The 24,193-nt window shown below is 36.0% G+C and overlaps 3 protein-coding genes across 5 annotated transcripts; all 3 read left to right on the plus strand.

Moving 5' to 3' along the window:
* The first annotated feature begins 258 nt into the window (after nucleotides 1-258).
* LOC110891253 (protein IQ-DOMAIN 1) lies at nucleotides 259-6,103 on the plus strand. 2 transcript variants are annotated; one of them, XM_035980327.1, is made up of 7 exons: nucleotides 259-479; nucleotides 1,963-2,042; nucleotides 2,174-2,275; nucleotides 3,072-3,404; nucleotides 4,241-4,462; nucleotides 4,543-4,662; nucleotides 5,286-6,103. In XM_035980327.1, exons 3-7 carry the CDS (start codon nucleotides 2,201-2,203, stop codon nucleotides 5,880-5,882), a joined length of 1,347 nt encoding a protein of 448 aa, XP_035836220.1. In that variant the 5' UTR covers nucleotides 259-479; nucleotides 1,963-2,042; nucleotides 2,174-2,200; the 3' UTR covers nucleotides 5,883-6,103. The 2 variants fall into 2 exon arrangements, with proteins under 2 accessions (XP_035836220.1, XP_021994638.1); XM_022138946.2 differs by lacking the exon at nucleotides 1,963-2,042 and having other exon boundaries at nucleotides 260-479.
* Nucleotides 6,104-9,090: 2,987 nt separating this feature from the next.
* Nucleotides 9,091-16,207, plus strand: LOC110891254 (serine-rich adhesin for platelets). The gene is made up of 7 exons (XM_022138948.1): nucleotides 9,091-9,333; nucleotides 10,293-10,481; nucleotides 10,563-10,835; nucleotides 10,938-10,972; nucleotides 12,421-12,583; nucleotides 13,182-13,801; nucleotides 15,596-16,207. The coding sequence occupies exons 1-7, from the start codon at nucleotides 9,201-9,203 to the stop codon at nucleotides 16,100-16,102; spliced, it is 1,920 nt and encodes a 639-aa protein (XP_021994640.1). The 5' UTR covers nucleotides 9,091-9,200; the 3' UTR covers nucleotides 16,103-16,207.
* Nucleotides 16,208-17,839: 1,632 nt separating this feature from the next.
* Nucleotides 17,840-23,795, plus strand: LOC110891255 (BTB/POZ domain-containing protein At5g03250). Of its 2 annotated transcripts, none has more exons than XM_035980328.1 (5): nucleotides 17,840-18,052; nucleotides 19,808-19,873; nucleotides 20,036-21,235; nucleotides 21,942-22,311; nucleotides 23,508-23,795. In XM_035980328.1, the coding sequence occupies exons 3-5, from the start codon at nucleotides 20,186-20,188 to the stop codon at nucleotides 23,618-23,620; spliced, it is 1,533 nt and encodes a 510-aa protein (XP_035836221.1). In that variant the 5' UTR covers nucleotides 17,840-18,052; nucleotides 19,808-19,873; nucleotides 20,036-20,185; the 3' UTR covers nucleotides 23,621-23,795. The 2 variants fall into 2 exon arrangements, with proteins under 2 accessions (XP_035836221.1, XP_021994642.1); XM_022138950.2 differs by having other exon boundaries at nucleotides 19,804-19,873; nucleotides 23,508-23,781.
* The last annotated feature ends 398 nt before the right edge of the window (nucleotides 23,796-24,193 follow it).

Raw genomic sequence — 24,193 nt, forward strand, 5'->3', positions numbered from 1 at the left:
TATAAAGTATGTACTTGAAAATAAATATGAGAAAAAAACACTAGCCTTGAAAATTTTAACATATAAATAAAAAAAAGTAAGTCGCATTTTAAAACACTTTTATGACTTAAATACATAGAATTATTTTAACGTATTTTTTTATAGTCAAGGACATGTTATAAAATAAAAAAATAAATATTTTTTGTAAAGGATATTATTATATTATCTTTTTGTAAAGCGTACAATATTCGCCTTTTCAGTTATATCTGGGCATCTTCTGGACCATTTGCCTAGAGAAATGGACAAGACAATGCTTGACCTAGAAGTGAAGTGAGATTTTCGACGAAAAAGATTTATAATTTAAGGGACCCATTTGCCCCAAAATAAATACCCACTTTTCATTTTCATTTTCATTTTTTAACTCCAATTGCTTCCCAAGATCTGATTTTTATTTTCAATCTAGGGTTCTTACCACAAGATCTGAATCAGTTTCAGTTCAGGCAAGTTTACACGTTATATTCTCTGATGTTTACTGTCTTTTTTTTTTGTGTAATTTGATTGAATTTGGTGTTGTTTGTGTTGGTTTTCATCTGGGTGTTGCTCAATTGCTTGAATCTTGAAGTTATAATGTGGATTTAGATGCTTACTGTTTTTTTTTTCTTTTATTGTAAATTGACTGAATTTGTTGTTGTTTGTGCTGATTTTCGTCTGGGTGTTGCTCAATTGCTTGAATCTTGAAGTTATAATGTGGATTTAGATGCTTACTGTTTTTTTTTTTTTTTTTTTTGTAATTTGACTGAATTTGTTGTTGTTGTTTGTGTTTGCTTAATTGCTTGAATCTTGATGGTTTTCTTCAAGTTATAATGTGGTTTTGCATGTTTGCTGTTTATTTTTTTAGTTTGATTGAAGTTGGTATTGGTTTTCATCTGGGTGTTGCTTAATTTCTTGAAGTTATAATGTGAGATTAGATGCTTGTTTTTTTTTTTTGTTTTTTTTTTGTTTTTTTTTTTTTTTGTAATTTGATTGAATTTGGTGTTTTTGTGTTAATATTCATCTGGGTGTTGCTTAATTGCTTGAATCTTGATGGTTTTCTTGAAGCTATAATGTGGATTTAGATGCTTGTGTTTTTTTTTTTTTTTTAAATTTGATTGAATCTGGTGGTTTTTGTGTTAATATTCATCTGGGTGTTGCTTGAATCTTAATGGTTTTCTTGAAGTTATAATGTGGATTTAGATGCTTGTGTGTGTGTGTGTGTGTTTTTTTTTTTTTTTTTTTTTTTTTTTTTTTTTTTTGTAATTTGATTGAATTTGGTGGTTTATGTGTTAATTTTCATCAAGGTGTTGCTTAATTGCTTCAGTCTTGATGGTTTTCTTGAAGTTATAATGTGGATTGAGTAAATTACGATTCTGGCCTATGTGGTTATATCACTTTTACCCTTTGAGCCCAAAAAGGAATTTTTTTTTCTAACCCTTTTGGCCCCTAACACTAACCTCATCCATTTACTTTTAGGGGCCAAAAGGGTTGGAAAAAAAGACGTTGGGGGCCAAAAGGGTTAGAAAAAAAGACGTTAGAGCCTCAGATGTTTAAAAATTCCTTTTTGGGCTAAAAGGGTAAAAGTGATATAACCACAGGGGCCAAAATCGTAATTTACTCATGTGGATTTAGATGCTTACTGTTTTCTGCTTTTCTATTTTTTGTGTAAATTAATTGAATTTGTTGTTTTTTTGTGTTGATTTTCATCTGAGTGTTGTTCAATTGCCTGGATCTTGAAATTTTTGATGGTTTTCTTGAAGTATGTAATGTGGATTTAGAAGTTTTGTATTTAATTTTTGGTGTTAAGTTTGATATATCCGATTAAATTGTTGATGAATTTCAACAATCTTTGAACTGTTAATCTGAAATTTATATTAGAATTGTTTCACATGACTTTTGAAGTCAAATGGATGGTTTGTTTTTTTGTTTAAAATTGACATGTGTTTATAGAAATTTGAAGAGAGTAACTACCAAGTACATTGAAGTTTGTGTTTATCACCAATAACCGAAAAAAATTTCGGGTCGAACTGGTAATTCGTAACGAATTTTGAATATTATAACAATGAGTTTGACTTTTAAATGTCAAAGTTCATGTCTTTCTATGCAATGAAGTTTTGCATTGCATATTTGTATCATACTAACTTTTTTTAATATATTACAGAAATTAGTTTTGGGATATGATAATATAATGGGGAAGAAAGGAAGCTGGTTTTCTTCAATTAAAAAGGCGCTGAGTCCTCACTCGAAGGAAAAGAAAAACCAGGTTTGATATACGTATATAACCTTTCGGTGAAAATCATTGAAAAGTAACGAGATTTTAATATCGTTTCATGATTATAAAGAGTTCAAAACGATGGAACAATATTAAACTCGAGGGTAGGGGTGTTCAGAATTTGATTCGGATTTGAAAAATTCGAAATTCGACTAAATTCGATTTGATTATCAAGAATTCGATTCGAGTATCAGGATTACAATTTGATTCAATTCGAATTTGAGTCCATTGAATCGAAGACAAATTTATAATTTTAAATTTGATTTCAAATTATACATATTTATTTATTATATTTATATATAATATACACACATATAACTTTGATTGGGCTATAATATAAATTATTTATAAATTTAATCTAAGTCATAAAATAGCCCATTACCAAGCCCAAATAGCCCATAACAAATTTACATATTTTAAATGAATTTGAATCAAAACTAATCCATCTTTAGTCGAATTTGAATCGATTACGCATTGGCGTTTTAATTCGATTACGAATTCGAATTGACCAGTTTTTAATCGAATCCAAATTCAAGCAAAAATAATAATTATTGGAAAAAATCGCTTCAAGTAATTCGAAAATTCGTTATTCGTTTCGATAAACACCCCTCCTCGAGTGACTTCGGTAGTTGAAACTTGAAAGAATCAATAGGTTTCGAGTGGAACAATAATAAAAACCTGGTTACTCTTAGGTGGCATTGTCCCTAACTTTATAAGTATATCCATTTCTAATATTATCGAGCTAAATGCATGATTAACATATATTAATTTCGTTACTCGGTTCCAGAAATTAAAGAAGAAAGGGCTCGAAGATGAAAAACCTTCTGTTTCCATTACAAAACCCGCTAGCGGTTCTCATGATTCTCCTTCACTTCCACCACCAGAGGAAGCGAAACCGTTCAAAGTGGAGAATGAGCTAAAAAGTCATGCTAATTCGGTTTCTTCTGAGGCGGCTGCCACCACAACTCAGGCTGCCGCCACTACCACAACTCAGTCTGCTGCCATTACAACTCAGGCTGCTGCTGAGTCCACTCAACTCACTGAGTTGACTCGGTATTCAGGAAAAACAGCCGAGGAAACAGCGTCCATTCGAATTCAAGCAGCTTTTCGCGGATATCTGGTATCATCTTATTGTTTAAAAAAGAGTAAAGTACACGGATGGTCCCTGTAGTTAATCAAAATTTTAGATTTGGTCCTTATCTTTTCAAAAGTACACGAATGGTCCCTGTGGTTTGCACTTTGTAATACATGGAGTCCCTAGCTAACAAATCTAAAGGTTTCAGCAGGTCCAAGTTAGGGACTAAATACGTTACAAATACAAAGTGCGAACCCAGGGACCATCCATGTACTTTTGGCAAAAGTTAGGGACTAAATATGTTACAAAGTGCAAACCGTAGGGACCATCTGTGTACTTTTGGAAAGCTAGGAACCAAATCCAAAATTTTGGTTAAACACTGGCACCGCTCGTGTACTTTACTCATTAAAAAATAAAAAATGTTAATTACTGTTTTCGTCCCTGTGGTTTGTCAAAAATCACTATTTCAGTCCGTTAGTTTAAAAATTGTGATTTCAGTCCCTGTGGTTTCACTTTCGTAACCATTTCAGTCCCTTTGGTTTCACTTTCATAACCATTTCAATCCATTTATTCTGTTAGTACAGGGACTGAAATGGTTACGAGGTGGACTGAAATGGTTACGAAAGTGAAACCACAGGGACTGAAATCGCAATTTTTAAACTAATGGACTGAAATAGTGATTTTTGACAAACCACAGGGACGAAAACAGTAATTAACTCTAAAAAATTATTAATTCTTGTAAAATGTATATTGATTTTGATATTAAACTCTTATTTTCCCAAAACACAAGTCAACGTTTTTTGGTCTTTTTGTTAATTCTTGGAGGTTGTTTATGGCTTTTTCAAACGAAATTTTATGAAGGTTTTCATGTCTTGTTACAGGCAAGAAGGGCGTTACGGGCGTTGAGAGGGCTTGTAAGGTTGAAAACTCTAATCGAAGGGCCAACGGGCAATCGGCAAACGGCAACCACACTCAAATGCATGCAAAATCTATCTCGTGTGCAGTGTCAGATCAATTCTCGGAGGATTCGAATGTCCGAGGAGAATCAGGCTCTTCAGAGACAACTTCTACAGAAACAAGCGAAAGAACTCGAGATTTCACAGGTTTGTTTTACACAATTTTGTTTATCAGATCTAATAAACCGTCTTAACGGATAATCGGATATGCACGAACGTTATAACAGATGGGAGAAGAATGGAACGATAGCTTGCAGTCCAAGGAACAAATCGAAGCAAAGCTATTAAGCAAATACGAAGCAACTATGAGACGAGAACGGGCCATGGCTTATTCGTTTTCTCATCAGGTACACAATCATCTTGCATTGGAATATGTATATAGTGTCTAGGGCTGCAAACGAACCGAAACGTTAAGCGAACAGTTCGTGAACCGTTCGGCGGGAAATTTGTTTGTGTTCGTTCGTTTAATAATTGAGCGAACATGAACAAGAAATTTTGTTCGTTTAGTTAAATGAACGAGCATGAACAGAAGCTGCATTCGTTCATTTATGTTCGTGAACGTTTGGTAAAGTGTTCATTTATGTTCGTTTGTGCTTGATAGTTCATTAGGGTTTTTTTAATATTTTATTTAAATACTTTAAAGTTCCGACCGATAAATTTTTTAATAAATGTTAGTGTATTGTATATTATATACCTATAATACACGTCGTTGTTTGTTCATTTATGTTCACGAACGTTCGTTTGTGTTCATGAACGTTCATCTGCGTTGTTACGTGTTTGTTACAAAAATTAACAAACGGATGAACGAACACAAACTAAAAATCTCGTTCGGTAAGTGTTCATCAATAGTTCGTGAACACATTTATTTCCTTAACAATCGAACATCGTTTGCAGCCCTAATAATGTTGGTTTTGTATGATGAGCTTATGATGCTTCCAATCCTAATATGATACAATCCTCTTCAAAACAGCAACCATGGAAGAAATCATCGAGAACGACAAACTTACTCTTCATGGACCCGACGAATCCGCAATGGGGTTGGAGCTGGTTAGAGCGATACATGGCTGGCCGACCATGGGAGACCGAGAAAAATCAATCATCAGTTAAAAACGGCATCAACATTACCGGAACCGAAATCGCGAAATCGTACGCGCGTCGGCAACTCAACTCTACCCCTTCAACCCCAAAGTCAGCAGCGGGTGGTCGAGTAGCATCGCAGAAGGTCAAACGCAGGTCAAACTCTAGAACAACCTTCGGGCCGATCCCTGATGATGATATGAGAAGTGTGTTTAGCGTGCGGTCTGAGATGAACAGAAGGCATAGCATCGCGGCGTCCTCTGTGAGAGATGACGAGAGTATGGACAGTTCGCTGTCGGTTCCGAGTTACATGGCGCAAACGAAGTCTGCAAAGGCGAAGTTAAAGGGGCAGAGCATGTTGGGGGCGGTGGAGAACGGTCTTGCGGAAATGGAGTTTGGGTCGAAGAGACATTTGTCGGGATCGCCGGCTAGACCGAGGCGTCATTCGGGCCCACCCAAGGTGCAAACTAGCATTTCTATGGTGATTTGAGCAAGTTCTTGGTTTGCAAGACCAGATGAGAAGAGTTTGTTAGAAAAGGGGGTCAAAGTTGACTGTTGTTGACTTGGTAGTGATTTAAGTCATTTGTTTTAGAATTGAGGGTGTGGGTTATAGTTGTTTTAATATGGATGAATGATTGTTATTGTTATACCTAATAAAGGATAAACCATAAACTTACAAATCTTGACCCAAAAAGGAATTGACTTTATGAATTTCCCAATGAGCCTTTTGAATTGTTTTTACTTACTTTAGATCAAAGTATTACAAATGTATGAAATCTTAATTGGATCAAACAGAAAGTTTTGCAAGTACAAAAGTATATTTCTTGTGAAAACCAAAGTTCTAATTTGGTGTGCCAAAGATTTTCTATTTATATGTATGCCCCCCCCCCCCCCCCCCCCCCAAACCACCCCTTTGGGTGTTTTTTCAGAAAAAAAAAAAAAAAAAAATCCAAGAAGCGTTATTTTTCCCACGCCCCCACTCTTTTTTTTTTTTTGCCAATGACAGCTTTTCTTCTTTTTGTTTGGCCAATACATTTTTTTAATAGAGCTTTTTATTTAATTTTAGGGGAATTGGACTGTAATAATCCCACCTAGACCTTACTGGCCATTAATAATCCCATCTCAGAATATTCCCCCCACCAGTCCCACCTTTCACCTATTTTTCCTACAATGGTCCACCGTTAAAAAATCTTAACGGAGTTAAGCTTTTTTCCAAATTACAAACAGATTTTTAGGGCTTTTGATTAGAACGACGATACGAGTCCATTGATGTAAAACTTGCCTCGAAACGGTGCTCCAAACGATGAAAACAACGCTTCAATTCGGGTGTTTAAATTTTCAATTAACCAAAATCAAGTCACTTGGAGCAACATTTCGAAGTAAGTTTTACATCAATGGACTCGTATCATCGTTCTGATCAAAAGCCCTAAAAATCAGTTTGTAATTTGGAAAAAAACTTAACTCCGTTAAGTTTTTTTTTTTAACGGGGGACCATTGTAGGAAAAATAGGTGAAAGGTGGGACTGGTGGGGGGAATATTCTGAGGTGGATTATTAATGGCCAATAAGGTCTAGGTGAGATTATTATAGGCCAATTTCCCTTAATTTTATTACACTCATTTTAACATAATGCCCCACAATGCCCATATCCGCACTACATCCATTTTAGAAAAACGTCTTATAATGCCCCATTGCTGACTGGACTGCCACATGACGCAAAACGCCTAAGGGTGAGGGCATTATTTGTGTCTTCTACTACACATGGTCTAACTCTTCATGAAAGTGTTCATAGTTTTATAACCGGTCATAATAATTTATATTTGATAGAGCTCCTTAGGATATAAAATTAATCGTGAAACGTAGATAAAAATAAACATATAACATATATTCGTTTTGGCATAAAACATTATATATTAAGAGTTATAAAAAAGTATAAATTAGTTAATTCATATCATTTAATGCAAATAGTAAAAAATTGGATGAAAAATGTCATTCCATTTTTCCATATTTACGGAATTTTACGTCTTAAACACATCACATTCGTAAGTTTATGTGTTATCATCTCACGTAAAAGTAATGTTCATAACATATACTCCCAAACTTTTTATATCATACTAGCAGAGTTGTCCCACGCGTTGTTGCGGCGTTGAAACGTAAAGTACCTCAAATTTATATCGTCTAACTTTATATCGTCTAACTGAGATTAGGAGACCAAAAGTACAATGTGTTTTTAAAAGGTTTTTTTTAATCGCGTGATTAATCACTTAATCAACACAAGTCACATACCTAGGGATGACAATGGTGGTTCAGGTTTGGACTGCTCATTAGTCAAGTAAGTCGAGCCAAGCCAAACTCGGGCTCGGCTCGATTATAACTCGAGCTGGCTCGACTCAGATTTGAAACCAAGCTGAAAATCTAAGCTTGGGCTTGGCTTGGTTTTAAACCAAGCTAGCTCGGCTCGATTATAACTCGAGCTGGCTCGACTCAGATTTGAAACCAAGCTGAAAATCTAAGCTTGGGCTTGGCTTGGTTTTAAACCAAGCTAGCTCGGCTCGACTTATTTTGGCTCGATTTTAAAAAGAAAAAAAATAATACATAACCCTTAAAATTTAGCAGTCTAAAATATTATTTAAGAATTCAAAAGAACATATCAAAATAAGACTGGCTCTAATGCGCATGTGGATGTGGGGGGATGCATTTGATGAGTTGGCATGCTGCACTTGAGAAGGATGGAGTGGAGTGAAGATTAAAATGAGGTGCATGTATGTGGGAAAGTGCATCCAAGTGCGAGAGAGAAGGTGAGCCTATTAATAAATCAATTTTAAGCTAAAAAAAGAAAAATATAGGAGAGAGGATGCATGTGGGAAGGATGAGTTGGAGTTAAAAAGAGGAGAGAGAGAGTGCATGTGTTAAGAATGTGTAAAAAGCTGATGTGGCAGTGATGAGTAGGATGCATGTAGTAAATGCAGGCCGATGCATTGCAGACAGTCTAAGTTCACCCTAATACATTACAAGTGAAAATCAAATTCAACAACACAAACTTAGTTTTAAATTTCAACGAAATACAATATTAGTTCATTAGCATGGGTAATCAACCTTCAAATATGTCATAAATTTCAAACTACACTCCTAAATGCATATAGATAAAAATCATTTTTTTTGTAATATATCATAATTTATATAAATATAAATCTATTACAAGTAAAATACTATGAGCTAAGCCTAGCCGAGCAACCAAGCGAGCCAAACCGAGCTCATTCGGCTCGTTACGAGCCGAGCTGGGCTCTGTTTCTAACCGAGTCGAGTCGGCTCGACTCATTTTCAAACCGAGCCATATCTAACGAGCTTTTTCTAAACTAAATCCCAGTGAGCTCCCAGCCACAAATGTTTTGGACAACCCTAGTTCAGGTTCGGTATAATCACTTAGTTAACATAAATTACATACCTAGGGATGACAATCTCAGGGTTCAAGTTGGGTATTGATAATCTCATTCTCATGCTCAGTTATAAAATCGTGTTTCATACCCGGCTCAATATTTATTAGTTAGATGTTTCGTGTTTTGGTATACTCGTCGGACTTGGGTTGTTTTGCCATCCCGCACCGCTTCACATACCCTATACATGAGTGACAACTTGAGCATAGTTGGAGGATAATATTTAAAAATTCACTCTCTTTTCAAAAAGCGCAATAAACGTTCAAACTTTTCAGCTGCTTCTCCCTCCGATCATAATTTCAAAAAACCCATTCCTCTCTCTCTACTCTCTCTCTAGAATCTGATCAATTAGGGTTTCGGTTCTGCAATCGGTGATATGGAAGATACTTCCAGAACAGATCACGAAGTAAAAACATCAGATGCAGCGAACGACGACGTTTTATCTCACTCCGATAACCTCCTCATCGATGTTTCCTCTTCTTCTAGGCTTATTATCGATCGATCATCAGGTTATTTACTGTATTTTTCTCCATTGATACATGTATTGAATTTCGATTTATGTTTGTTGAACAGTTTGAAATAGAGATTCACTCGAATTGACTGAAGAATAACTTGAATTTTAATTGTTTGTTGTGTAATTGTCCTTTAAATTGATCAGATCTTCAGGTTATTTGTTGTATTGCTCTTCATTATTACGTGTATTGAGTTCTGATTTTTGTTTGTTGAACAGCTTATATAGTATTTGATTAGAGATTGACTCGATTTGACTGAAGAATAACTTGAATTTTGATTGTGTTTTATGTTATTCTCATTTGATTTGTTCAGATTAGGTTTGATTTAAACGATTTTTTTCTTATTGTTACATGTATTATGTTCTGATTTCTGTTTGTTGAACAGTTTAAATAGTATTTAATCAGAGATTGACTCGAATTGACCGAAGAATAACTTGAATTTTGACCGTGTGTTCTGTAATTATCGTTTGATTTTACCAGATTAGTTTCAATCTAAACGATTTGATCATGTGTTGTGTTATTTGTTGTATTGTTTTTATTGTTACCACTTGTGTTGAGCTTTGATTTCTAGTTGTTGAACGGTTTATATAGTGTTTGAGAACAGATTGACTCGAATTGACTGACTAATAACTTGAATTTTGATCATGTGTTATGTAGTTTTGATTTGATCAGATGAGATTAGTTTCAGTTTAAACGATCTTCCGGTTATTTGTTGTGTTTTTCATCGTTGTTACACGTATTGAGTTCTGATTTCTGTTTGTTGAACAGTTTAATTAGTATCTTGCACATTTTGATAATGTTTTTTATGGTCCTTTAAAGACTAGTTTAATCTATATAGTTTTTATGTAATTGGTAGGTTGGTTTTGAATGTATATAATGATGGTCAACGGTATTTGTATAACTTCAAATTTAGCCAGATTATCTTATTAACTTAACTAAATTTGTATTGTATCTAGGATCCGGGAATGAGACAAGTGTTGACCAAACAGGAACAATTGAGACCGAGGCTAATAAATCAACAAGTGAAGAGATTGAAGAAATGCCTAAACTGACTGAAACACTTGAACCTGAAAAATTAAGAAAGAATGGGAAGTTCAACTTACGCAAAAGTTTAGCTTGGGACAGTGCCTTTTTCACTAGTGACGGTATGCTACAAATTTCAAATAACACATATTACATAATAACTTTCAAGCTCATTCTTAAAATCACTTCTTTGTTGCACACAGGTGTTCTTGATGCAGATGAGCTGACAACTATAATTGAAGGAGGTGATAAGCGTTTAAAAAATTGTTTACCGGGAATCGAAGAGGAAGTTTACAGATCAATGGAATCAATCTCAACGTTAGAAAGTGATAATTTGTCACTTGATTGTCTTGAGGCTGAACTATTTGAAGACATTAGAGCTTCAATTCAGAATTCTAATAAATTATCTAACCTGAGAAATTCAAGTATCAAGTTGTCATCTGCAAAGAAAGATTCTCAGCCGAAAGTTACCAGTAGTGAGTAGACTGTTTTAATACCTTCTTGTTTTTTGGTAATCGTCATATCTTCAAGCTATTTATATCTAAATTACATTTTTATGTTGTATTTTATCACTACAGCACCAAAAAAGGTGGATCTTGATTCTGGAAAACGGGTATGATACTATGCTTCCTTGAGTTATATGGTTGAAAACTTTGACATTGTTTTTGTGAGTGAAGTAAACGCGTTCATTTAACTCATTTACTTATGACTGGATGGTATTTTTTTCTCTTCAACGGGTAAAATGAACAAGCTAGCTAAAAGCAAAACATGTCGACTGGCTCAAACAGGTTTAGTTTTTCTTGAGTAAATTACTTTTTGAGTCCCTATGTTCAATGTTGTAAGAATCGCTAGGCGTTAGTCGGGCGGTGGGGTACCGACTAGCGATTAATCGGGATTAGTATGGATTAATCGCAATTAATCGGATTGAGATTTTTATATGTAACTTTTAGTTACATATATATACACACACATTTTTATATGTAGTTTTTTAAAGTAGACATGTTTTAACCCCTCATTAACCCATTTTTTAAGTAATTGAAAGGAATTTATATGGTTTGGTCAAAATTTTGCCGGCATCTAGCCAAAATTTGGCCAAAATAGGACCGCCATTGAGTGCCTAGCTATTAATCGACCATTAATCGGTGAGACTCTGATTAGTGATTAATCGGCGACTAATCGGAGACTAATCGCGATTTTTACAACCATGCTTATGTTTTAGTGGTTTTAACACTTAAATCCAAAATCAAAAAGTTTAACGCTCTGAGTCCTTAACCGCTCATTTTATAACGTTTTGAGTCCAATTTTTTAACACTTGTACTTTTGATTTTGGACTCAAGCGGTTAAAACCACTAAAACACAGAGACTCAAAACGTTATAAAATGAGCGGTTAGGCACTCGGGGCGTTAAACTGTTTGATTTTAGACTTAAGTGGTTAAAACCACTAAAACACAGGGACTCAAAAAGTAATTTACTCTTTTCTTTTTGAGTAAAATGCCATTTTCGTCCATGAGGGTTGGCCATTTTTGCGACTTTTGTCCAAAGAGTTGTTTTTTTGCATATGGATCCCAAAGGTTAGAAATCTTGCCATTTTCATCCAGCTCGTTAACTCCATCCGTTTTTCTCCGTTAAGTCAGGAGTATTTTTTGTTTTTTGTTAACTTAAAGGGCATTTTGGTCTTTTTTACTTAAAGGGCATCTCTTTAACTCCATCCAGCTCGTTACCCCTGAAAAGACTGAATTGTCCTTTAAGTTAACAAAAAAGACGGAAATACCCTTGACTTAACGGAGAAAATGGCAAGATTTCAAACCTTTTGGATCCAGATGCCGAAAGCAAACTTTTGGACGAAAGTTGCAAAACTGGCCAAACCTCACGGACGAAAATGGCATTTTACTCTTTTTTTAAACAAAACGTTTAATACTTTTGAACATGAAATGCTTTAGATCAGACAAACCTTTACAAAATGATTCGTTTTGACCCGCGAACCAGTCAATATTCCCACCTCTAGATTGTAGTAATTACTGACCATTTTTGATCTGTTTTTGTATTGGTATTTTTTTGAAGCTTGGTGCAAGAACAAAAGATAATAAAACTTCATCAATTCCGCAACCGAAGATAACCAGCAGAGTGAATTTAAACATGAACTCTATGTCAACATTAACTAAAAGAGCTTCGTTGAGTGCTAATCATGCCAAGAAGGATCAAGATACTGCAAAGCAAGCTCATGGTAAAAACGAAAACTATTCTTATCTTAGTAAATTACAATTTTCATCCCTGTGTTTTTGCCAAAATGATGAATTTCGTCCAAAAGTTTGAAAATTCACAGTTTTAGTCCAAATTAGTTTCATTTGCAAAATCTGAGTCCAAATTAGTTTCAAACACACAATCAAGTATCTTCAAATTTAATGATTTATGTTACATTAATGATAAAGTTCCATGACATTTGGGTAATTTTACCTCTAAACTGAACATAAATCATGAAAATTGACGTTTTTGAACTTCTTTGTGCATTTGAAACTACAGAAGACTGAGATTTTTCGTTCCTGAGGTTTGGCCAGTTTTTTCATCCGAACGTTTGTTTTTTCGCATCTGGATCAAAAAGGTTTGAAAATCTTGCCATTTTCATCTGGATCGTTAACTTCATCTTGCCATTTTCATCCGTAAAAACAAACCTTTGGACGAAAGTCGCAAAACTGGCCAAACCTCTGCGACGAAAATGACATTTTACCCTTTTATTTTATACATTTTAATAGGTGCTATCTTATTGTCTATATCTTTTGTATACTCTAATCTGCTTTGCGTTATTGTCCTATTGAACGTGACAGTTACACAGAAAGGGACTCAAACAGTAAAAACAACCACAAAAGGATCAACGGTAACAGGAGTGATTGCTCCTCGAAGGGGTGTCTTAAGTTCCAAACGATCTTCTTTCGGTACTTCAACAGCCCCCAAAACGGACCCCACAAGACCATCTTCATCATGTAGCAACTCTAGTAGTTGTTCTTCAGGAACTGAGGTAAAAGTAAAATCATCAGCAAATATTTTAAGAAAAAGAGTTGATTCCAAAACTGGTAAACTCACAACCACATTGAGAATCCCTCAAACGCCCTCAAGGCTTAACACGAAGATCAAACCGCCATCTGTCAGTTCAAGTTCAAACCTTTCTTCAAGCGTATCACCTACAAGTTCGATAAGTGGATTGTCTTTAGAATCATTGTCATCATTAACCTCCACTATCACTCAAACGTCTACATCAAGAAGCAGTATAGATACATCTGTGCAGTCAGATATGAGTATTCATCATCCAACGGATAGAATCTCGAATAAAAAAGGAAATCAACCGGTGGCTGTGCGTTCGTCTCCAACTGGTTCAGTTTCTCGACCACCTGCTGTTCAACCAACGGGACTTCGAATGCCTTCACCTAAGATCGGGTTCTTTGATGCGGTTAGTTACAACTTTTAAGTTTCTTTTATGCTTATTTTCTAGTTTTTTTTGTAACAAGTAGGCCTGTAAATGAACTGAACGAACACGAGCATAGGCACTTTAATTGAACACAAACACGAACATATAATCGAACACATTTTTTGTTCATGTTCGTTTATTAAGAAAATGAGCATGTTCGTGTTCGTTTAAAAACTAAACGAACAGTTCATGGACATTAACAAACTTAAACGAAGATAACTTAACAAACATAAATAAACTAATTAACATAATTGACTGAACATAAACGAACAAAAAGTAAACTTTTTTATATAAATTAGTGATTAATTACGATAAATTTAATTGGAAAACTCATTTTTATTATTAGAGAGCCCAATTACCATAAATTTGATTGGAAAACTCATTATTTATTATAAATAGTTAGAAAGTTCCATCTTTATTTAATATTTATATGAATATAACCATAGTTATTGAAGGCGTGAAGCGCACTCAAGGCCCTTACGCTCCGCTTAGGGCCTAGGCGATAGACGCAAAAAAGCGTGGGCCTGAGAAAAAAAGCGCACTTAAATAAAAAAAATAAAAAAGTTCATTAAAGCAATAAAGTACTCAAAACCAAAACAAAAATGTCCATACTCCATTTAAAAAGTCTCAGATAACAAAATACTCAAAACCAACATGTTAATATTCGAAAACAAATATAGTTCGTTAAAGTAATAAAAGAGTAAGCAAAAAAATACTGCAGTAAAGCCCTATAAATACTGCAGAAAAAGTGGAATTTACGAATTAATAATACAAACTGAATATTACTAAACGAGATTTTGATCTTTAGTGATATCATTTTGTTAGGCTAAAGGGTATGGGGAGCATGGGTTGGGTCATTAATGCCACATAGGACCATCAATGATTGCTACACCATCCCCTTGCTTCATCCACCATGGTTGGCATGGATTAAACCATGACAACCATGAGCCTACTTTCCTTTTTCAATATTTCATTTTCCTTTTCCTTTTCCTTTTCCTTTTCCACAAAAGTAAACTAAAATAAGAAAAAAGTGGTTTGGGGTCATGACCACACCCTTAGGGTAGTGGTTTTGGATGATGGATTAGAAGTGAGTGACATGGCGCCGATGTGGAGGATCATGATGACCATGAGGGTCATGACCACACCCTATAGCCTTAGTAAAATCCCTATAAATACTGCAGAAAAAGGGGATATTATGACTTAATAAAGAAAAATATTAAATATCAATAGGATTTAGGCTGCGCTGTAATTAGCTAGGAATCAAAGGCGCAATTACTGGGAATCGCCCAGAAAAAACGCCTAGGCGCCAAAAGCGCACAAAACGTGTGCTCATGTTCATTCGTTTAATTAAATGAACAAAAAAATGTGCTCACGTTCATTCGTTTAAATAAATAAACAAACTTCCCGCCGATCAAGTTTACGAACAGTCCTTGAACGTTCGGTTTGTTTACAGGCTTGGTAACAAGTTAACAATACTCTTCTATTTGTGGGCCCTTTTAATCACTTTCGACGTTTGATATCGAAATCTCATGCATAGTGCAAATCTCATGCATAGTGCAAATCTGAGAAACCAAATCAGTTTCGTTCCTTGTTCGGTTTGATCTGTCAAGATCCTGGACCCAACTGGTGTTTTTTGAAACATTTTTTTGGGGTTTGCTAACAGATCATGTTTAAACCAAAAAAATGGACTAGTTTAGACATGTCCTGTTTTGTTCTGACATTTTATATTTTTCGTGTATGGTTATGACCCGATGAATCTCTTGACTTGTAATGTAGGGAAAGTCAGGTGCTCGAACTCCAAACGGAAGCGTAAAATCTCAATCTAAGTTGCCAATAGGTGCAGTTAAACCAGTAGCCACACAATTTAGTCAAACCAGCTCAAACGGTGCAAAATTCGGAAAGATCCCACCACCAAAAACATCCGCAGGTGCTACAAACATGAAACCGAATCCTCAAAAACTCGCCCCTAAACCATCTCCACAACAACAAACCTTCAAACTCGAAACCAAAACTTGTCCCCTAACTTCTGATGTTTCAGGTCATATGACGGACCCATCTCAGAACGTGGACGATAATTCGAACAAAGAGGTACTTCCTATCGAATGTTTAGTTGTTGTGAAGGATAATAAAATGGATAAACCCGTTACGAATTGCTCAAGGACTCCATTTGCTGTCAAGAACTCTGTTACTGATACTGATGGTACTAGTATGGAGGTAACTGAAAAAACTGTCAACTTTTTATTTATAGAAAATCAACAGAATGAGAACAGTGAGGTGGTTTGATTTCATGTTGATTTGATGAAGTATTTGTCTAAATAACTTTTTTTTTATTTTTAGAAAATACTAACTGCCATTCTGATTTCAATGGAGATTTGGTGTTTGTTTCTTGCTTTGGTAGTGTGGTAAAAATGTGAGACTATTATGGGTTTGGGTCATGTGCTGGTTTGACTGTTTTTGGGATTGTGCACTCAAAGGCATCTCTTGGAATTCATGTACCCTGTTCGAGCTCAAAAAAATGTATTCTTATGCCTTAAGGATAGACAATGTAATTATGAAAATGACAAAATCATAGTATTCGATAAACAATGCAACTACAAAAATGACAAAATCATAGTATTCCCCCAAAACCGGCCGCTTGACCGGCTGCGTGGCGTGTAGTGGCTTAAAGCTTCGACCCACGACTTGCAAAGTGCGATGTCTTCTTTTTGCGTCCACGGGATGACTTGGTTTTTGGGTGTGGAAGTGTAGGGTTTTATAAAAAGTTTGGGTGTGGTGTGAAGATGTGTAAAAAAAAGAGGTGTTTGGTATTTATGGAGGTAAACATTGAATTTTAAAAAGTTAATATTTTTAATTTTTAAAAAGTAACTGTTGGGGTAAAATGACTCATCTTCTTGTTGAATCAATGCTGCCACGTCAACGCGAAGTTTAGCTCAACGCTGGTGGAAATCCTGTTGTCCACAAGACAATGTCGTTAACAACGCTAGGCACGGGGTGGAAAAGTGTGCGTGGACTGGCAACAACGCCAGTTTTCGACGCCCACATCGTGTGATCTCATTGTCTTAGAATGTGTAACATTTATTAGATACACAGTCAATACACAATATGATTTCTAGTTTATTACGTATCGTAGCCAATGTAATGACAGTTTGACAGATGACCAGGCATACAATAGTCACCACTCACCACTCTACGTGTGAGTGCGTGTGAATAGATCGACATGGTAGAGGCTAGGTGTGGCATAATTCATAAGTGGCAACGATAGAGACGGCTAAGAACTTGCCTCGTTTTCCTCAACGGGCTTTTAGTTTTAAGCTATAAAATCCTTCTCGTCTTCTCTTTTTGATTGAACTCTTTAAATAAAGAGGGTCGACATGTTGGTCTTCTATACAAGGAAAAACTTGACCACCATATACAAATAAGACATCGACACATACAATGTACATCCTCAGATCCTCTTATGGCAGTGCATGGGTGAACGACTAGAAAGGATGGGTGTAAAGGGGCGGTAATTTCCGACACGAACCGAAATACCATAAGAAAGTGATCGGGTTTTGGGGTAACATATCTAACACATTTAATAAATAGATCGTATTCAGGTTGAGTTGGCTTGTTTAATCAAATTGATTGTTTTCAGGTTAGCCTTCTTATTCCTTTAATTAAACATGTTGACTCATCAACCAGCTTTTCCTATTGTACAACCCACCAACCCGATCAACTCATTTACAACTTAATTACTACCAACTAACCCGTCAAACCGTTCAATACGCTTAGATAAATAAGTTAAACGAGTCTTGTACAAGTTACACATTTTTAAATGTGACATGGGTCACATTCAGATTAAACAACTCAACCCGTCAACCTGACAAAACTGACACCATATGTTTGAGCATGATGGCTGATGATTTAACCAAAACAAATTAGAATGATATTATAAGAAAACAAAAATCTAGATGCATAGTTCTTCTACTCTCAAAACGAATAAAAAATATTAAATTAAAATGACATACAAATCTACATAAAATGGATATATTCATATGTACAAAAATCTTGAAAGCGTAAACCCAGCAACCGAATGCATGAGACTCTCCAGTAGACTCGGACCACCCAGATCAAATCATCGCTATGAACAACATCATTTCACCATGTTTCTTGGATCCTCCACTGCTTCCTAATGGCATCTATGCAGCTTGGCACCAAGACTCATGCTTCTTTCCAACTTGATGGCCACACTTGGTAATCAATCACATTTCTCAATTCAATTATGTGTAAAAATTTGGATATGATTGATTTAATTTAGGGTTTATTGTAAAGTTTGATACTTGATATGATCCTCATAGTTTTCTTGAACCAAACCCTAATTGTGTATACATGATGTTTGGAAAGATTCAGTTATGATCACAATTTTCAAGTCAAATATGTGTAAAGATTGGGATATGATTGATTTAAGTTAGGGTTTATTGTAAAGTTTGATGCTTGATATGATCCTCATAGTTTTCTTGAACCAAACCCTAATTGTGTATACATGATGTTTGGAAAGAGTCAGTGATAATCACAATTTTCAAGTCAAATATGTTTAAAATTTGGGATATGATTGATTGAATTCAGGGTTTATTCTAAAGTTTGATACTTGATATTAGGGCTACGAACGAAACGCTCGGCGAACAGTTCGTGAACCGTTCGGCGGGAAGTTCGTTTGTGTTCGTTCGTTTATTAAACAAACGAACACTAACAAGAAATTTCGTTCGTTTAGTTAAATGAACCAACATGAACAAAGGTTGTTTTCGTTCGTTTATGTTTGTGAACGATCTGTAACGTGTCCGTTTGTGTTAGATAGTTCATTAGTGTTTTTAGTTTTTATATCTATTTAAATACTTCAAAATTCCGACAAATAAATATCTAATAAGTGTCAGTGTATCATATATTCCGATCATGAAACGATTGTTTGTGTTCGTTTGTTTCCATTTGTGTTCATAAACATTAGTCTGTGCTCATTTTTGTTCGTCAACGTTCGTTTTTGTTCGTTGCCTAAAATTAACAAACAAACCCAAACGAACACGAACAAGTTCATTTCCTTAACAAACGGACACGAACATAAAATCTCGTTCGATAAGTGTTCGTGAACGGTTCGCAAACACATATATTTCTTAACAAGCGAACACGAACAAGGTCTTGTTCGTGTTCGTTCGGTTCGTTTGCAGCCCTACTTGATATGATCCTCATAGTTTTCTTGGACCAAAACCTAATTGTGTATACATGATGTTTGACAGGCACTTAATAATCACATTTTTCAAATCAATTATGTGTAAAGATTGGGATATGATTGATTAAATTTAGGGTTTATTGTAAAGTTTTATACTTGATATGATTCTCATAGTTTTGTTGAACCAAACCTAATTGTGTGTAGATGATGTTTGGAAAGATTTAGTGATGATCACAATCCGGTCACTTGTTAGGGTTTATTGTAAAGTTTGATAATTGAAATGAAGTTGTAAACAAACTGAACGTTCAGCGTACAGCCGTTCGGCGGAAAGTTCGTTTATGTTTGTTTGTTTGTTTCGTAAATGAACGATCAGGAACAAAGGTCTCGTTCGTTCGACTGCGTTCGTGGACGTTTGGTAATATGTTCGTTTACGTTCGTTCATTTACGTTCGTTTAATGGTTGGAGTAGACTACTTGTGTCTTGATTGTATCATTTGGTGGCTGTACTTGACTACTTGTGTCTAACGTTTACGGTTAACAATGTTTTTTTTTAGTTTTCATGTTAAATGTTCGTTTGTGTTTGCGAACAATGTTCACGAACTGTTTGCGAACAACTGAATTTCCTTAACGAACGAACACGGACATAAACTTCTGTTCGTCATGTGTTCACGAACTGTTCGTGAACACCTTTTTTCCTTAACGAACGAACACGAACATGTACAGTCACTTGATGATCACAATTTTAGGTGTTTACATTTAGCATTCAATGATGTGTTTTGTTTCAGGCAGTGTACAAGTGGACTTCCGGGTGATGTCACTATTGAGATCGGAGAAACGTCGTTTCACCTCCATAAGGTGCGTAATCGTTTGAATTCGGTATCGTTTATGGTAGAATAGATCAAATGGTGCACTCTTTTTTTATTGTGTGTGTTTTTTTTTTTTTTTTTTTTTTTTTTGTAAATGATGCATATGAGCTTTAACTGAGTTGTTTTTTGTTTGCCATTTCTTTTCTTACAGTTTCCTTTAATCTCAAGAAGCGGGCTATTAACAAGACTTATTGGCGATTTCTCAAATGAAGACGAGCACGTATGCATTGTGCATCTTGACGAGATACCGGGTGGATCGAAAACATTCGAACTTATAGCCCGATTTTGTTACGATATCAAAATGGAACTTACAGCCCACAATGTCATCAGCCTTCGATGCGCTGCAGACTGGCTAGAAATGACCGACGATTTCGGTGGCGAAAACCTAATTACGGTAACCGAAAACTTCTTAATCGACGTTTTCGCCACGTGGGCGGACACCATGAAAGCTCTAGAATCCTGCGAAGAAGTTCTTCACGATGCGGAACAGTTATTCCTCGTTTCACGTTGCATTACGTCTTTAGCGAAAAAAGCGTGCACGGGTTTCAATGCTGCGGTAAATAACAGCGAAAAGGTACCAACTTCCACCGTTTGGAATGGGATTTCACCGACAAACAAACCCGTAACAACGTATGACGATTGGTGGCATAAAGACGTGTCCTTTCTCGGTTTACATCTTTACAAACGGGTGATCCAGGCTGTTGCGTCACGGGGAATGAAACCCGAGACCATAGCTGGGTCTCTTGTCGATTATTTAAAACGATACATACCGTTATTAAACCGGGAAGTGGGTTTTAACGATGGTAGCTATTACAAAACCGTTTCTCCTTCCGAAGCGGATCAACGAAATCTTTTCGAAGATATCGTGGAATTATTTCCCGACCGAAAGGGCGTCATCGACACCGCGTTTCTCATACGACTTCTTCGTACCGGCATGATTCTACACGTGAGTCCGTCGTGTCAAGAAAATCTCGAGAAACGGGTCGGGGCCCAGTTGGATTCAGCGGTTTTAGAGGACGTTTTGATACCAAACCAGGGGTTTAACACGGTGGAAACTTTGTACGACATTGATTTATTTCAACGAATGATTGAATATTTCATGTGTATGCATCAACCTCCTAGTGCGGTGTGTTCACCGTGCATTGTCGAAGACGGGTTAGATGAAGGGAGTGGGGCCCAGTCTTTGGAGGCGATGACATCTGTCGCTAATCTGGTTGACATGTTTCTTGCTGACGTGGCAGCCGATGTTAATTTGAAGCTCCCAAAGTTTCAGTCTCTTGCTGCTGCTGTTCCCGACTATGCTCGTCAAGTTTCTGACGGCATTTATCGTGCAATAGATATTTATTTTAAGGTACAAGTTTTCCTAAAATACCCTTCATCGATCTTGCATTAGTTTTGTATCTTGTTGGTTATTCTTGCTGGAATTAGGGCTACAAACAAACCGAACGTTCAGCGAACAGTTCATGAACCGTTTGGTGGGAAGTTCGTTTGTTTAATAAATAAACATATTAAACAAACACGAACAAGAAATTTCGTTCGTTTAGTTAAATGAACGAACATGAACAGAGGCCACGTTCGTTCATCTATGTTCGTGTTCGTGTTCGACCATATATGTTCGCTTGTGTTTGATAGTTCATTACTGTTTTAATTTTTATATTTTATTTCTTATTTAAATACTTAAAAATTCCGATAAATAAAATACTGAATAAGTATCGGTGTATTGTATATTATGTTGATGAACGCTTGTCGGTGCTGATTTGTTTTCATATGTGTTCATAAACATTAGTTTGTGTTCATGAACGATTGAACGTTCGTTACCTAAAATTAACAAACGAACACAAACAAACACGAACACGTTCATTTCTTTAACGAACGGACGCGAACATAAAATCTCGTTCGGTAAGTGTTCATGAACAGTTCGTGAACACATATATCCTTAACAAACGAACACGGACAAGGTCTTGTTCGTGTTCGTGTTTGTTCGGTTCGTGTTTTTTCGGTTCGTTTGCAGCCCTGGCTGGGATTATAGTTTTATACGCGTTGTGACAACGATACAGGCACATCCATGGCTTGCAGACTTCGAGCGGGAGCAAATGTGCAGACTTATGAATGTTCAAAAGCTGTCACAGGAAGCGAGCACTCATGCAGCGCGTAACGAGAGGCTACCTATGCGTGTGATTGTTCAAGTTATCTTCTTTGAACAACTACGGATAAGAACATCGATTGCTGGGTGGTTTTATGTGTCGGAAAATGAAGATGAGGTGGTCGGGTCACTGGAACAAGTCGGTGACGGTAATGAGAGGGCGGGTATGGGTGAAATGAGGGAGCGCGTTCTTGAGCTCGAGAGAGACTGTGAAACCATCAAGTTTGAGATTCGAAAATTGGTGAAAAACAAGATCAGTTGGAATTTCTTATGTAAGCGAAAAAGTAAGAAAATTTGATTACATTTTTGCTTTTGAGTAAACTTCTATTTTGCTCCCTGTAGTTTGGTCGTTTTAATGGTTTTGCTCAAATCTTTTAAAAATAGCCATTTTACTCCCTGATCTATGAAGCCCATCACGATTTCACTCCCTGCCCCAAACGGAATCCATTTTAAACGTTAAAAATTGTCACGTGCATAACACATGATAGACAATTATGACCATAATTAGACCAAAATACCTAGACTGAAACCTGACAATTTTTAACATTTAAAATGGATTCTGTTTGGGGCAGAGAGTGAAATCGTGATAAGTTTCATAGATCAGGGAGTAAATGGCTATTTTTAAAGGATTATGGCAAAACCGTTAAAACGACCAAACTACAGGGAGCAAAATGGAAGTTTACTCTTTGCTTTTTAAACAAACAGTTTTGTAATGTTTTTTAACAAGGCTATTTATATTAGAACAATTATCTGGCTATTTTCTCATGAGCCATGACCATCTCAAATTTAGAGATGAATATATGAGTATAAACAAAAAAAAGATAAGACCCACTTTAGTTTTGATGGGCCTTAACGGGCTCGATCTGGGATTTGCCCATGTTTTCGTATCTAATCCTTTTAAGTAGAGGTGTTAAATGGGTCGTGTTTATGTGTTGTCGGGTCAAACCTGAACGAGAAACACATATCCTTTAGTTGATGCGGACACTGTCCGTTTGTTTGTTTGTGTATAATACACTCTAGAATTAGAGATTTACACATGTATATTAAAATGTGATGTTTAAGGTATCAACATGATGCTCATTTCTATTTATCTTTTATATTGTGTCATAAGATACCTAATCAATTAAAGTTGTGACATGAACCCGCCAAGTCGACACAACATAACCAGTTTAGCTAACGTGTTTGCGGGTCGACTTGGAACTGACCAAAACCTGTTTAAACTAAACCTAAACTCGTATTTTATACCTTGCTTTTGACTCCCTTGATAATTATATCTTATAATAATAATTGACAACTTTCAAGCCATTTGGTTTTTTTGGATGGTTGTAAATTAGTGGTTAGATTGAAATAATTGAAGTCTATAAAGATGATGGAAGCCAACTCTTAAAAATCTTCTTACAATGATAATATAAGTCTTGTATTATTTGATAATTATAACTTTTTATGATCCGTTTGATAATCATTAGTTTTTTGAACGCAGTACTCGGGTTATTGGAGCCACATCGACCAAACCCAGGGTGTGACCACCACCACGTTGGAGCCACATTGACCAAACCCGCCACGTCCTTCCCTCTTTGCCCTTTCAAGCGTTAATAGGCTAACACCCAATCTTCCACGCCCCTCCCGCGCAGCATTTCACGCTCCATTCACGCCCAAGAACCTGCAAAAGTGGTGCCACCTAAGCGTGACTCGGATGGTTCACGTCTCTGGGCGTGGAAATATTACACAGTCTTATAATAATAATAAAAAAAAGTCGTGGAGGGATTCCACGATTTGTGTTTACTGATTCTTGGGCCTAGTATTCCAATAATAATAACCATATAATGTTGAAAAAATATGTAAAATACAATAATTATTTTGAAAAAAAAAAACTTGAAGATTAATTCAACAAGGACACACCCTGATTTTTGTCCATGGGAGATAGATCGTCGTCATCATCATACTCAGTAAATCCCACCAATAGCAAAGTAAAGGTAGGGTTTGAGGAGGGTAAGATGTAGACAACCTTATCTCTACCCTGTAGGAATAGAGAGACTGCTTCCAGTGAGACCCCCGACTCGAATAGAGATGCTGCTTCCAGTAAGACCCCGGCTGGAGATAGATGATTAAACTTATTGTTGGACCAATAAGAATGTGGGTTAGACCCTCCCTTTTGGTCACATCAAT

The sequence above is a fragment of the Helianthus annuus genome, chromosome 11, assembly GCF_002127325.2.
Source record: "Helianthus annuus cultivar XRQ/B chromosome 11, HanXRQr2.0-SUNRISE, whole genome shotgun sequence".
NCBI lineage: Eukaryota > Viridiplantae > Streptophyta > Magnoliopsida > Asterales > Asteraceae > Helianthus > Helianthus annuus.